The sequence below is a fragment of the Ochotona curzoniae genome, unplaced genomic scaffold (assembly GCF_017591425.1).
Source record: "Ochotona curzoniae isolate NIBS_2020 unplaced genomic scaffold, NIBS_Ocur_1.0 scaffold_3223, whole genome shotgun sequence".
Classification (NCBI taxonomy): Eukaryota; Metazoa; Chordata; class Mammalia; order Lagomorpha; family Ochotonidae; genus Ochotona; species Ochotona curzoniae.
In genome coordinates this window covers 455,089-468,306 of record NW_024467108.1, presented here as the reverse complement: position 1 = coordinate 468,306, position 13,218 = coordinate 455,089, and the positions used below count along the sequence as shown (strand labels likewise).

Below are 13,218 nucleotides of genomic sequence, written 5' to 3'. Positions count from 1 at the left end.
TGATAAGGGTGACAGACTGTGCCAGACTGACTCTGTATTGGCAAGCACACACAAGAATCTAATCTGGGATCAACTAAGACGAAGTTTCTTTGGGGATCCCTCCAACCGAACTGCTGATCTCAGAACCCCAACCATGAAGAGAAGTGCAGGTTCCATGGTCTGACCATGAAGTGCATGTGTCAAAGCTGAGCCTCCTCAGAGACTGAGACAAAACAGTGGACAGCATATCCATGTGTACATGGAGGATATGGCGGTCCATCCGAACCTGCAGAGGACATCTGGTACCACAGCCGAGGACAGAGGACAAAACAAGTCAATCATCTATCCCAGCCATGTGTTGGCAGTGAAAATCTGGACAAACGAAGATGCTAAGGTGGACTCTGTCAGCCAGTGGATTCTGGGGAGAGTACATCATGCTTGGAATGGTGAGATTGCAGCAATTCATAACCGTTGAACTATCAAAACTGCTTGAGCAGGACCCTCGGAGCATGCCCCACATCGGGGACCTGGAATGGGTGGGAGGCTGGGTGGGGCTTCTCCCTTTATCCTTCCCCTTACCCCAGATACAAGAAAAAAAAAATAATGTGTTAACAATCGTCTTACCCACTGTCCTGTAGCCCCTGACCCTTTGTGCCCTAATCAACAATGTAAAGATTATCAAAATAAAATAACAATTAAAAATTGAATTATTGAGGTAAATAGGTTTACTCTTATTTGTATACTACACAGCACACACATGCTATGAACATCATGCAGTGTCTCATAAAGATGTACAACATTTAGGTGTTGATTTTAAATTTTGTTTTAAATGTACCACTGAAAAGGGGTTTTGGATGCTGTGCCCCATCCTTTTTCCAATAAGCCCTGTGGATTTCATTGTTTGATTTTTGCAAAGTGTGGTACTTTTAAGGGTACGTCTCTTTATATCAAAAAGACTACTCATAAACTTGTAGTTTTATATCACTCACAGAATTGTAAGAAATTCATTCTGTTCTTTATGGACACCTATAGCTCCTGAATCAATAGCAACCCATTAGTCATCAAAAGATACTTGGACTGGCCATTCTCTATCATATGTGAAAGCAGAAATTATTTATTCATACCCAACTACATGGTAGGTCTTATAGTAAGCAATGGAGATACAATGGTTAATAAGATGCAAATCCTTCAACTTTTTCAAACTAGAGAGCAGACACAATAAAGTGGGGCAGCTGCTATTGTAAAATGAAGCAGGGTCTCGCTCTCTCCCTAACTCCAGGGACTCGGCAAAGACCCTGCCCCCCCAGGGGAAGTGATCCTTTTCCTCAGGGTTTTCCTCTCTGTATTCCTGATGTCTCCCTCTTTCTCAGTTACCAGATCCATCCACACTGAGTGAAGATGCAGACAGGGAAGAGTTAATTGTATACAGGGATTATGGCCCTGAGGGAAGCAAGTAGAACAGCCACTTAAAGGGCCCCACGGGCACCAGACAAGACACAGAGAAGCTGCTCCCACTCAGGGCACAGACTCTTCCCTGAGTCAAGCCCTCTGCTATTGATTGCGTCCTCATTCCTGTATCCATCCAATGTTCAGGAAGATCCTGCTGGGGGCAGGATTCCAAGTTGGTTTACTCACCCTGCATCCTATGCAGAGTGCCTCTTTCCAACATATCAGTGTTTCTTCATATGGCTGAGTTGAGTGACATTTCCTGCCTGTCACTTTTACTTCCTACCCACCTCTATCTACTTCACCAAGAATGAGTTAAAGACTTTCATCTGGATCAAGAAGGAGAAGGATGCAGAGTTCCCTTCCTTGTTGCCAGATCTTTTGCCATTGCTCCTCGTCCCCAGCTCCTCATCCATCACGAAGTTCACCATATTGTAAGAACCTACACCCTTGAATACTTATCTGTCACTCAAGGCTTACAGTTTCACTCTAAATCCCACCTGCCTCTCACTCTTTGTCCCTTCCTATCTGCTTCCTTTCTGATCAGAGGGTCGATGCCCATAAATGTTACAGCTGAGCAGCACTTAAGATCATTGTGCCTACCTCCACTGTAGAGCTAAAGCTGAGGCCCAGAGATCCTAGCCAAGGAGACAGCCAAGGACAGGACAGCTGAGACCTGATTTGCTTCTAGCACTGGCTTGTTCCACGTATTCAGACAGACTGTACTCAGATCTTGAGGTAGGAGACCTCTCATCTCAGCTGACTGCCAACTGGAGAAAATGACTATACTACATACTATAGCTGTCACTCCCTTGCTCATTACCTCTTTCTCACCATCACTATCCAATTTCTCCTACAACACTCATGGGATTTTAGGAGCAGACTCTCCCATCCTAAGACTGTGACCTTAACCATCCATCCAAACCCAGAACCAAAGGTTACAATCCTGTGATCCTGCAGTCCTGTACTACCTCCTCACACAAGCCCTGGGAATGAGTTTGTGCCACTGTGACTTCCTTAAATCTTCCTTTTGCCCTTTATGCCAGGAATCATGTCCCCATGAGCCTTGTAACGTCATTCCCTACAAGATGGCAGAAACTCCACTGCCCAATTCCACCTTCCTGCGTCCAGACTTCTTCACATTGACTGGCATTCCAGGGCTGGAGGGCGTCCAGGCCTGGTTGACACTGGCCTTTGGGCCCATGTACCTGCTGGCACTACTGGGTAATGGAGCGCTGCTGGCAATAGTGCGGATAGACTCCACACTTCATCAGCCCATGTTTCTACTTCTAGCTATCCTGGCAGTCACAGATCTGGGCTTAGCCACATCTATAGCCCCAGGGTTGCTGGTTGTACTGTGGCTTGGCCCCCAACCTCTGCCATATGCTGTCTGTCTGACTCAGATGTTCTTTGTACATGCACTGACTGCTATGGAATCTGGTGTGCTTTTGGCCATGGCTTGTGACCGTGCTGTGGCAATAGGACGTCCACTGCATTACCCTATCCTAGTTACCAAAGCCCGTGTGGGCTATGTGGTCCTGGCACTGGCACTGAAAGCTGTAGCTATTGTTGTGCCTTTCCCTCTGCTGGTGGCACGATTTGAGCACTTCCAAGCCAAGACCATATGTCACACTTACTGTGCACACATGGCAGTGGTAGAGTTGGTGGTGGGTAACACACAGGCCAATAACTTGTATGGGCTAGCACTTTCATTGGCTGTGTCAGGAGTGGACATTCTGGGCATTACTGCATCCTATGGACTCATTGCTTATGCTGTATCACAGCTGCCTACCTGGGAAGCTCGTGCCAAAGCCTTTGGTACGTGTAGTTCTCACATATGTGTCATTCTGGCCTTCTATGTGCCTGGTCTTTTCTCCTATCTTACACACCGCTTTGGTCGTCATACTGTCCCAAAGCCTGTGCACATCCTTCTTTCCAACATTTATTTGCTGCTGCCCCCTGCCTTCAACCCCCTCATCTATGGTGCCCGCACCAAGCAGATAAGAGATAGACTCCTGGAAAGCTTTACCTTCAGAAAAAGCCAGTTCTGATGGACAATGATAAGAATGGAGCATGAGGGTAGGTGGATACTCACGGTAGATTCTGGGGGCCAGGAAATTGTTCCAGTGTACACTGCTCACATGTCTAAACTTTGGCCTACCCATGTGTCCTAATTGGAAGGAGGGCAAAAGGTAGAGAAGGAGGACTAGATATTACCTTTCAAGGAGAATGAAGATGGATGGGAACTAGTTAAGATCATAATAAGAACCAATCCATACCTATTTCCAACATTTCAGCATGTCTATCTGTGCTGCCACATAACAACTTGTCTCAAACATAAAGGCTTGGCACTGTCACAGAGATGGTGCTGAGTCCAGAGGCCAGTGCTTGAAAACTGCCCGAGATGTTAGAGCCAAATTTTGTTTCCTGCCTGTTGTCAGGGGAGGATACAGGTTTAGCCCTGTGCCTCTAAGAATCTGAATAATATGCTCTGTGGTGCCAATTTGGCCAGAACACTGGTTTTTTTTTTAACATTTATTTATTTTTATTGGAAAGTCATATATACAGAGAGGAGAGACAGAGAGGAAGATCTTCCGTCTGATGATTCATTCCCCAAGCAGCTGCAACAGCTGGAGCTGAGCCAGGAGCCAGGAGCCTCTTCCAGGTCTCCCACGCAGGTGCAGTTTCCCAAAGCTTTGGGCTGTCCTCGACTGCTTTCCCAGGCCACAAGCAGAGAGCTGGATGGGAAGCAGGGCTGCCGGGATTAGAACTGGTGCCATATCGGATCCTGGGCGTGCAAAGCGAAGACCTTAACCACTATGCTATCGCACTGGGCCCCACAACACTGGTTTTCAAGACATCCAGAGGATGCACTTGGTCTCCAAAAGAAATTACTATTCCCTGTTTCCTCTAGGCATACAACTAGAACCTCTTACTGGGCCTGTAACTTCAGAGACAAGGGAGTTCAATTGAATGACATATTGACAGCCCAGAAAACTGTTACAATCGCATCATCTGCTTGCCTGAAGTTGAAGCTCTGTGGCCTCTAACCAATTTACCCTTCTATGCACCCTCAGTCAAAAATGTGAATCCCAAATAAAACCTGCAAATCAGCCCCCTTGTTCACAAGAAACACGTCAGTATAACAAGATGAACCAGGAGTATTTCTTGCTACCATAGCATAAAGATATTAAATATGAAAATCACGGTGTTGTGCAACAGCTGATACATTTTTAGCCAAGACTCCCCATTGAAAGGGACTAAACATAACAAAAGGTCTTCCAAGATCAGTTGGAGTTCAGAGTCAGTCTATCAGGCAGAAGACAGGGAGTGACTGCTAAGACATCAGGGAAAGCTGTAAGCTATACAGCAAATCCCAAGTCTCCAGGAAAACTGAACAGCAGTTACTGCAGACTTAGTCAGGAATACCCTAGCCCACTTAGCTCAGGTAGCTGGATCTAGTAGCAGAGGTTGACTATAGATCTGAAACAGCAAAGGATGCCATCTGCAGAGCTACGTGGAATCTCACCAGATCCTCATTAACAAAGGACTCAAGCCCAGAAGCTCTGCATCAAGTTCAGGAGTTATCACATCGAATCTGAGTGGATCAAGAGGAAACTATTATCAACTCAACTACGGCCACAGCCATTGGTACGACTGACTTTTTCTTCAAGCTCCAATTAAAAGCACTCCGAGCAATGAAGGTATAGATGACTGGGACAAAATACTGTTGACTGGGTCACAAATCTTGAATATGTGCATATCCTCTTTATTATTTTTAATGAGTTTGTCTTGAGAAAGTAAATGAGATGGGAACGGAGATGTATGCAGTAAGATATTTATTACAACATTATAAAAAGAAATGTATGTGCAATAATCCCATGTCACACATACACACACACACTTTTCTTTTTGTTGTTGTTGGCCTTTCCCCTGATACATAAAGAGGAAAATCACATGCAGTCACTGTTCACACACAATGAGCTCTTCTACCTTCCCATCTTAGGAAGACTCCTCTAAGGCACCTTCAGTTGCTGGTTTTGTAGGTTGTCCATTTTCAGAATCTTGTCCTCCAAGTCAAAAAATCCACCGGCCTGAACACTTTTTTTCCCCCTGGCTCAGGAATGCATACATGTCAATCATGTGATATGTTCACAAAGCTCTACCATCCGTCCGTCATTCCTCATAATAACCCGAGAATTCATTATAAGCCCACAATTGCTTACCTGCAATTCCAAACCTTAAAAACCTCTAAATAAACAATTTTTTCTCATTACTTTGGCCCAAAATCTGTCCTCAAGTGTTATGATCCAATTTATAATCTTTAGCTCTCTTAGTGTAACTATTCACATATTTAAATGCAGAAAATGTTGGTGTCTGATTACAAGGCACGGCCCTGAATTCCCCAGGATATTCCTTACTTACATGATATATGGACTATATTCTCTTTCTACAAGCTGAAAAATTTTAAATTTCAAAGCATATGTCTCCAAAAACTTTCAAATAAGGTTTTAGGGACTTGTACAATTATCCTTGCAGCCTGAGAGAAGTAGACTTACTGGGGCTCTTTGTCATTCTAGTGTCATCTGTATCAACACACGTCATACTGCTGTGCAGTTTCATGTGGCAAACCTCAATATTACCTGGAAAAACAGATCCATATCTTGGTACCCCTCATGTTATCCACTCAGGTCACCCTCAGATTCCCTGCAAACGAGATAGGCCAGAGTATGCCACACTGGGGACAAACAGCAGTAGTAGGATACAACCCAAATGGCACCCAGAATTCAGTTGTCATGTTTTCCTTCAGTAACTTTCAGACTCAGACTCTATGAGCCAAAAGACAGAGTTGCTTAATGTCAGGGTAGAGCAGTGGTGCAATTATGAAGCCTAGTGAATCACGGTCATCAGACATTAAGTGAAAGAAACCAAACAGTGTTAGCTGGCTGAGGAGTGCATCAGTGCCCATTTCTCCTAAAACGATTCTCCTCAACCTATATCACCAACAGCCCATCAACCCTGCACTTACCTCAGCCATTCCTTTCTCGTTCTGGAATCGCCTTAGGATCTGCATGTGTACCATGCTCTGTTGCTGTTTATCAGCTCATTGTAGCTGTACCTTTGCATCTCTGTCTTCTTGCATTGCCTGTCAGGTACATATATCTTGTCCTTACGTACACTTCTTCTTCATTCTATCTCTACCTCAGAATTCCTTTCTGGACAGAACAGAGGTACCAACTGAACTGTACATCTAGTGATATCTTTGCCAATCATAACAGTTTTTAAAGAGTGCTAAACTAGGAAGGAATATGGTTTCACTTGCCTTAACAGGAAACTTGGGTTTCTTTGGTCTGTGTGGCTCTTCTCTCACCCTGCCCACTCCCTTTTCACTAACGCACTCTATAGCTTCCATCTAGCATGTACTCTTCCCACCATACTCTAAAGTACTGGAACATGTTGGCTTCTACCTTCACCAAAAGGAACTACTGTGTAAGGGTTAAAGCTGGACTCAAACAGCCTTTGGTTTGAATTTTGCATCCTCTTTTAATCCACTGAATGCCTAGGGCTAATTATTTAACCTTTATAAGCCTGCTTCTTCACTTGCAAAAAGAAGCAGTAATGGCATCTAACTCAAGAGGCTATTTAAAGGATTAATCAAGATAATTCATTCAAAGTGCATGGTACAGCCCCTAGCAGAAATGAGCTCAATAAATATTTGACATTAATTCCTCTCCTGGAAAACAGAATCACACTCAAACATCCAGCACTCACACTCTTAGCTCTAACGAGACCTGCCTTCCCCTGAGGACAGTCACATCTCCTTTAGGAAACTTTACCCAACACTCTCCTGTTACTGCAGAACCCTTGGCTGTGCTGCCATATTCATGCTATCTCAGCCAACTTTGTGGGATAGCTCTATGAGATAGGGAAAGATAGTCTCTACGCACAAGGTGTATTCCTGAGCACAAAGGAAACTCGGAGGGAGGACTCTGAAAGTCAAGGTGCAGAGTGAAAATGTAGCTACTGGAAAGGTCTCCAGAATAACTACACTTCTCCAGCAAAACTGTAGGTTGAGATCTTTGACAAAGACACAGGGGCAGATAACCTATAACTAAGAAATGATGTGAAAGAGAAGCTACTGGACACAAATAAGCCTAGGACAGTGAGTGGAACACAATGAAAATGTTCCTCAAATTTACATTGGTAAGTTACAGTTTCCTGAAAATTTTCTTCTGTTACAAAGGCAACATTAATTCCAATTAGATTCTTACAATACACACTGTCATTGTGAGGCACAGCACCCTCCTACACACACACTGCAATTTGTAATCCACTTGTTAATAACATGTTTCAACCTAGGCTGTAACATTAAATTTATTTTAGGAGCCTTAAAAAGTTTCGATACCCAGGTATACCCCCATATCAATTAAATCAGAATCTCTGGATATGAGATCCAGGCATCAATAATTTTTAAAGTTCCCAGTAAATTTCAAAGTATAACCGTGGTAGACAGCCACTGTTTTGGTCTTAGTGTTAGTCCTGCCTGATTCCTTCCACATCCTTCAGATTCCTGGTCCAAACTCATCATCTGTAACTAACACCTGACCCCGTCTCTTTAAAGAACTCAGTCTAAGAATTCCTACTCCTGTGACACCCCACCCTCTCACACACACACACACATACTCTAACAAATACCTGCATTTTCCTCTCCTCAAGCAGAGGAGTAGGTAGGTGACTCGAAAGTATGAACCACAGGCTGTAGTGAGGTAAAGTCCTCTCCCCACCTAGGGGCTCCATCACCTAGCAGGACCTCTATGACCTCATGTTGAATAGGTCAGGGGCCAAGGCCTCGAGCCTAATCAACCTGGGCAGCTTGGGGTTCCTGCAGCAGCCACTACCCTGCCCAAACCCTCCCACTCCCCAGCCATGTTGGTTGGTACCCCTCACCTGCTAACACTGGATGAAGCTGATGCCACATGGACCCTCATCAAAGATAAGGTGGGTAAACTAAGGAGGCTAAAAAAAAAGTAACAAAGTGTGACCTCAGTGAATCTGACTAGCTTGTGAGTAGAGAAGAAAAATATCTAAAGGCAATAATAATTGTCTACTCAGTGTATACTTATCAACCAGGCACTACAGTAAAGTGCTTTGCAAAAACTGTCCCATTAAATCACAATTGCAAAAACAGAATGTTCCTTCAAAAGCAATGTTCAGGGAGCTAGGAGAGCAGAAATGAAAAGCACTAGGTCACTATGGGTGAATGAACGGCATACAAATATTAAAGGTACAGCATATAGTGAAAACTAGGAAAAGAAAGAAAAAAGTGTGTTATTTGTGAACTGCAAATACTCTTCTAGAGCAAAGCTCAGTGGAGTAATGATAATGAGGCCAAAGAGATGTATGAGTTGATAATGAAAGGCTCTTAAGCTTCCTAAAGAACCTAAACTTTACCTCAAACCCTTTCCATATCATCTCTCTACCTACTTTCCTACTGATTTCTGATAAACTGGGTTTCACTCTAACATAGAGTTTAAGAAGCAGGAAGATTTCAGCAGTATTTGGGTTGTAGGTACCCAGAAGTTTCACCAAATTATTTGTTAAATGAAAGCAAGATATCCAGAAATTACTCAGATTTTGGGTTCTGTCTCAATGATCCGAAGGAAAATGAATTTAAGGCATTCGTAGAAACCAGCTCAAAAGCTTAAACTATTTTAAAACAATATATACACCAGACTAAATCTGCCCTAATGGCATATAGCTCCCATTTGTTGGAAAATTTTTCACCATGAAGGCCAGCTTCTTAAGCAGAAACAGGACAGTCAATTTTCCTACTGTAGTAACACTTTCTTTGGGCAGAAGGTTGGTCCTGGGCTGGAATTAGTGTTTAAGGAGATGGTGTTTTCTACTGATTGAAAGCCACACAATCAGAAAAAAAAAAAAGAAAGAAAAAAAAAAAAAACCTATCTAAATAGAAACATATTTAAATGGAAAGTTAGGGTAGAACACTGTGTATAATAAATTTGTGGTGCAACGTGGCAAATTAAAAAGAGCACCTTTGAGTGCATGGTTTCCTATTTCCAGAACTGTTGAAAGCTCACTTACGTACTTTGAAAACATTTGGTTCAACAGAACATGACTCCTACAGCTCTCCACTTGGAATTCAAAGCAACCAAGGTACATCTAGGAAAGCAATTTTCCACCATCACTTTCCTACACTGCCCCTGGGTAACTTAAATATATAGGCCTCTATGGTCTATAGAACTTCTATCCAGAAAAAGTAAAGTTCAATAGGAGTAGGAAATGCTCTCAAATGGTGACTCTACCAAGAACACCAAGAGCACAGTCAATGTTGCAAAGAACTAAGCAACCGAGTCCCCTTACTTTCCCCACCTTAAACATGAGGGCCTTCAAGGGTAAGAAGGAGGACCTACCAAACCTCCATGGCAAATTAATCTTCAACGAGGTAGACAATAAAAACCAGGTATTTCAAATGTCACACATGTATTGAAGTGCTCTCTCTAGAAGACACATTTGGCCTATTTCTTCAGGACCCTAGAGGCCAAAGAAGCAGCTAGAATAGCATTCTGAATTCGTGTTTGATGAATATGCTATCACTGTCACAGGACAAAGTAGTCTATACAAAAATGCTAACCAACAGGGTTCTGCTCCTACCTCTAGAAACTCCACTGGCCCTTCTCAGAACCTTCCTCTTCAGCTTGATACTCCCTACGCAAAAGAAAGTGCTCCCTAGCTCAGTGAGGCAAAGTACAGGGAATGAGGTGAAACTCTTCCATACAGATCAAGAAAGAGCACCAGTTATTTCCTTGGCCAGGTGACAAAAGATGGTAGTGTTCAAACTACTTCATCTCCATATTGCAGTTTGCCAACTCCACTAGTTAGCCAGTCTCCTTGTTAGGAGGCAACACTTCACAAACAGCTTTATGGATCAAATATCAGGTCAGCCTTTTGAGGAAACCACTGAGTAAATTTTACCAGAACAGGAGGTGGGCAGTACCATCAGAGGGGCACAGTTATGGGATTTGTGGTCAGGAAATCAGGAGAATATAACAGTTTAAGCATATAGGGTTCAAATAGAGAAGGGACCCAAAAGAACTTTCAGTTGCCCTGGCTCCCCAGCATTACAGAGAGCCAACCAGAAGTCTTAGCCAACAACACCTGAATGAATTGAGATCAAAATGCCAAAGTATAATTACCAAAAAGAGTATTAATAGGTTCCAGGTTAGTCAGGAAATGTGTTCCAGACTAGGTTACCAAATCCAAAAACATCAAGACACTAGTGTTACAAAGAAACCTCAAATTCCCTAAAAGAAATGGCCCCTGCTGCTGGAGGAAAAAACAATGCTAAGATAACAGCCATAGGTTACAGGTAAGAAACAGACATTCCAAACACATTTGTTACCAGTCTCATAGGAATTATTTCAAGGATTGCTTTCCCCACTATATTTAAGCATGAAAATTCCACTAAGTATCTTACACACACATCCATGTATATATATATATACACACACACACACACATATATATATATGTGTATATACATATACATGAGTGTGTGTGTGTATATATATATAAACACATATATCTTCCCCTGTTGTTTTCATTTAGGGCTTTACCATGTCTTGCTTGGAGTATCACAATGCTCTTAAATAACTGATGTTTCATCTTATGCCTTTGTATTAAAAATCAGTTTTCTAAATATTTTCTGGCCCCATCCCTTCTAGCCAGAACCCTTCAAGTAGCTTCCCATTGCCCTCAAGATTTTAGTACAAATACTGGACTTTTATAATATAGTTCCTGTATTTTTCTTCATAACCTACTTGTTTAGTAATACGGAATTTTGTATTCCCAAAGGTACTCCTCTTGGTTTGTCAGTTAAGGTCTTTCATTGGTTGTCCTCTCTGCCTAGACTGACCATTCTCCTACCTGGTTCATTCCTTCAAAACTCAAGTATTACCACCCAGACACCTGCTTTGATCCACTTTCTATCAAAGACAAAAGCTGTATAATCATGTTTCCCTCTTTCTTATTTTGTTCTCAACCATTTTACTTGACTAATTACTGTTTATATTCTTACTTCCTTACGGGAATAAGCTATACTAGGAGAAGAAATGCCTCTGTTATGTATCCTAGCATCTGGTATAGTCTAGTATATGCAAGACATTCAAAGTTTTGATACAGGAGAAAACAGGGAGATAAGCAGGAGTGTGAGCCTGAGCATACTGTAGCATACTGTAGAAATGTAATTGAATAGACAGCAGAGGGAGGGTCAGTCTAGAGCGTACTATCAGTTAAATGTTAACTCTAAGTCAATCCCTAATCTATAAACTGGCCACCTGCAGGTCATTGAGGAGCGCTTTGGGTCCAATGTAGTGGCGGTACCGTTCCTGTCAGATGCAGCCTGCTATGACCTACTGGGTGTGCTGGTGAAACAGTCCCGCCCAGCCCACACCCGCCTGGCTTTGCCAGGTCGACAGGGTCGGAGGGCACTGAAACCAGTGGGGCCTCTGCCAAGCCTCCTGGAGCAGGCAGGATCTGAGGGTGCCTTTGCCCACTGCACTCGGGAATACTCACCAAACGGCCGGGCAGAGATTGCCTATGAAGAGACGCGACTGTTGGATGGGCAGCCCTGCCGGATCCGCCTACATATGGGTGGCCTACGTAAGAAGATTGCCTTCCTGCTGCTGCCGCCAGGGCAGGTGAGCTTACAGCAGACTCTCCCCTGGCTCCGGAGCATCCACAGCATTTATGTTATCTACCAGGTCTTCTCCTGCTCCTGGCTGCAGCTGGGACTGTTGCCCACAGCCAGTGAGCCCCAGCTGCTCCGGTTACAGCGGTCACTACCTGTTGCCTTTTCCTGCCTCAAGTTTTCATTGCAGCCCAAGGGTGTGCTGGGACCACAAAAATCTCTGACTAAAGACCCACTGCCCCATGGAGTCAACTGGGTCAGACCCAACCTCAGCATCATGACAACTCTGGCCCCCACATCAGCACCTGCTGATATCCCCGAAGCTGCTGATGTACCCCCACCTACCCCAGCCCCGCCAACACCTCCTCCCCAGGAAGGGCCAGAGGGAAGACCCACCAGATTCTCCTACAAGGGTAGAAACCTCTTCCGGAGGGGGCCCCAGATGCTGTCAGGTACTACTAGGGGAAATGAAAACAAGGGGAATGGATGGAATGGGATTGGGAGGATTGGGGTGGGGTGAGGGCATAGGGAGAAAGCCCTAGAATGTGTGGGAGCAGCTGTAACTCCACAGAATCCTGATGAGGAGGGTGGAATGTGGGAGACAGGGAGAACAAAATGGAAGCATGTGGCCTGGGCTGAGGGTTTGGGGATAGCACAGGGGACCAGAAGGAGGGACTAGGGAGGCAGAAAGACCAAAGCATGAGTCAAGCTGTGACTATCCCCAACCCTGGCAGAGAACTGGCTCTTCAGCCCCCGCAGCCCCCCACCAGGAGCCCAGGGTGGGGGACCCGGGGATCCCGACCGGCACTCCATGTCCCTGCCCCTGCTGCAGGGTCTGTCCTCGGAGTTCGACAGCGACGACTGAAGCTGAGGCAAGAGATGCAGGGGGCAAAGCCCCCAAGATATGACATAGGGATACTGGTCCCCAATAAACATCAGCTGCTGCTCCCCCAAACCATCCTGAGCCAATGTTGCTTCTTTTTCCTGGGGCCCAGAAGGAGGAGAATTCGCTTTTTCTCCTAGGCTTTAAGTGCCCTCACTCTCTCAGGGCCTAAGGATACCCTGAAACCCTGGTATTGAGGCCC

General features: G+C 44.3%; 2 protein-coding genes across 2 annotated transcripts; both read left to right on the top strand.

Annotated features, from left to right (window-relative positions):
- Window positions 1–2,510: 2,510 nt before the first annotated feature.
- On the top strand, window positions 2,511–3,476 carry LOC121145441 (olfactory receptor 52W1). Its single transcript, XM_040964280.1, has one exon. It carries the CDS (start codon window positions 2,514–2,516, stop codon window positions 3,474–3,476), a length of 963 nt encoding a protein of 320 aa, XP_040820214.1. The 5' UTR covers window positions 2,511–2,513.
- Window positions 3,477–8,292: 4,816 nt separating this feature from the next.
- CUNH11orf42 (chromosome unknown C11orf42 homolog) lies at window positions 8,293–13,088 on the top strand. Its single transcript, XM_040963931.1, has 3 exons — window positions 8,293–8,424; window positions 11,787–12,585; window positions 12,868–13,088. Exons 1-3 carry the CDS (start codon window positions 8,353–8,355, stop codon window positions 12,996–12,998), a joined length of 1,002 nt encoding a protein of 333 aa, XP_040819865.1. The 5' UTR covers window positions 8,293–8,352; the 3' UTR covers window positions 12,999–13,088.
- The last annotated feature ends 130 nt before the right edge of the window (window positions 13,089–13,218 follow it).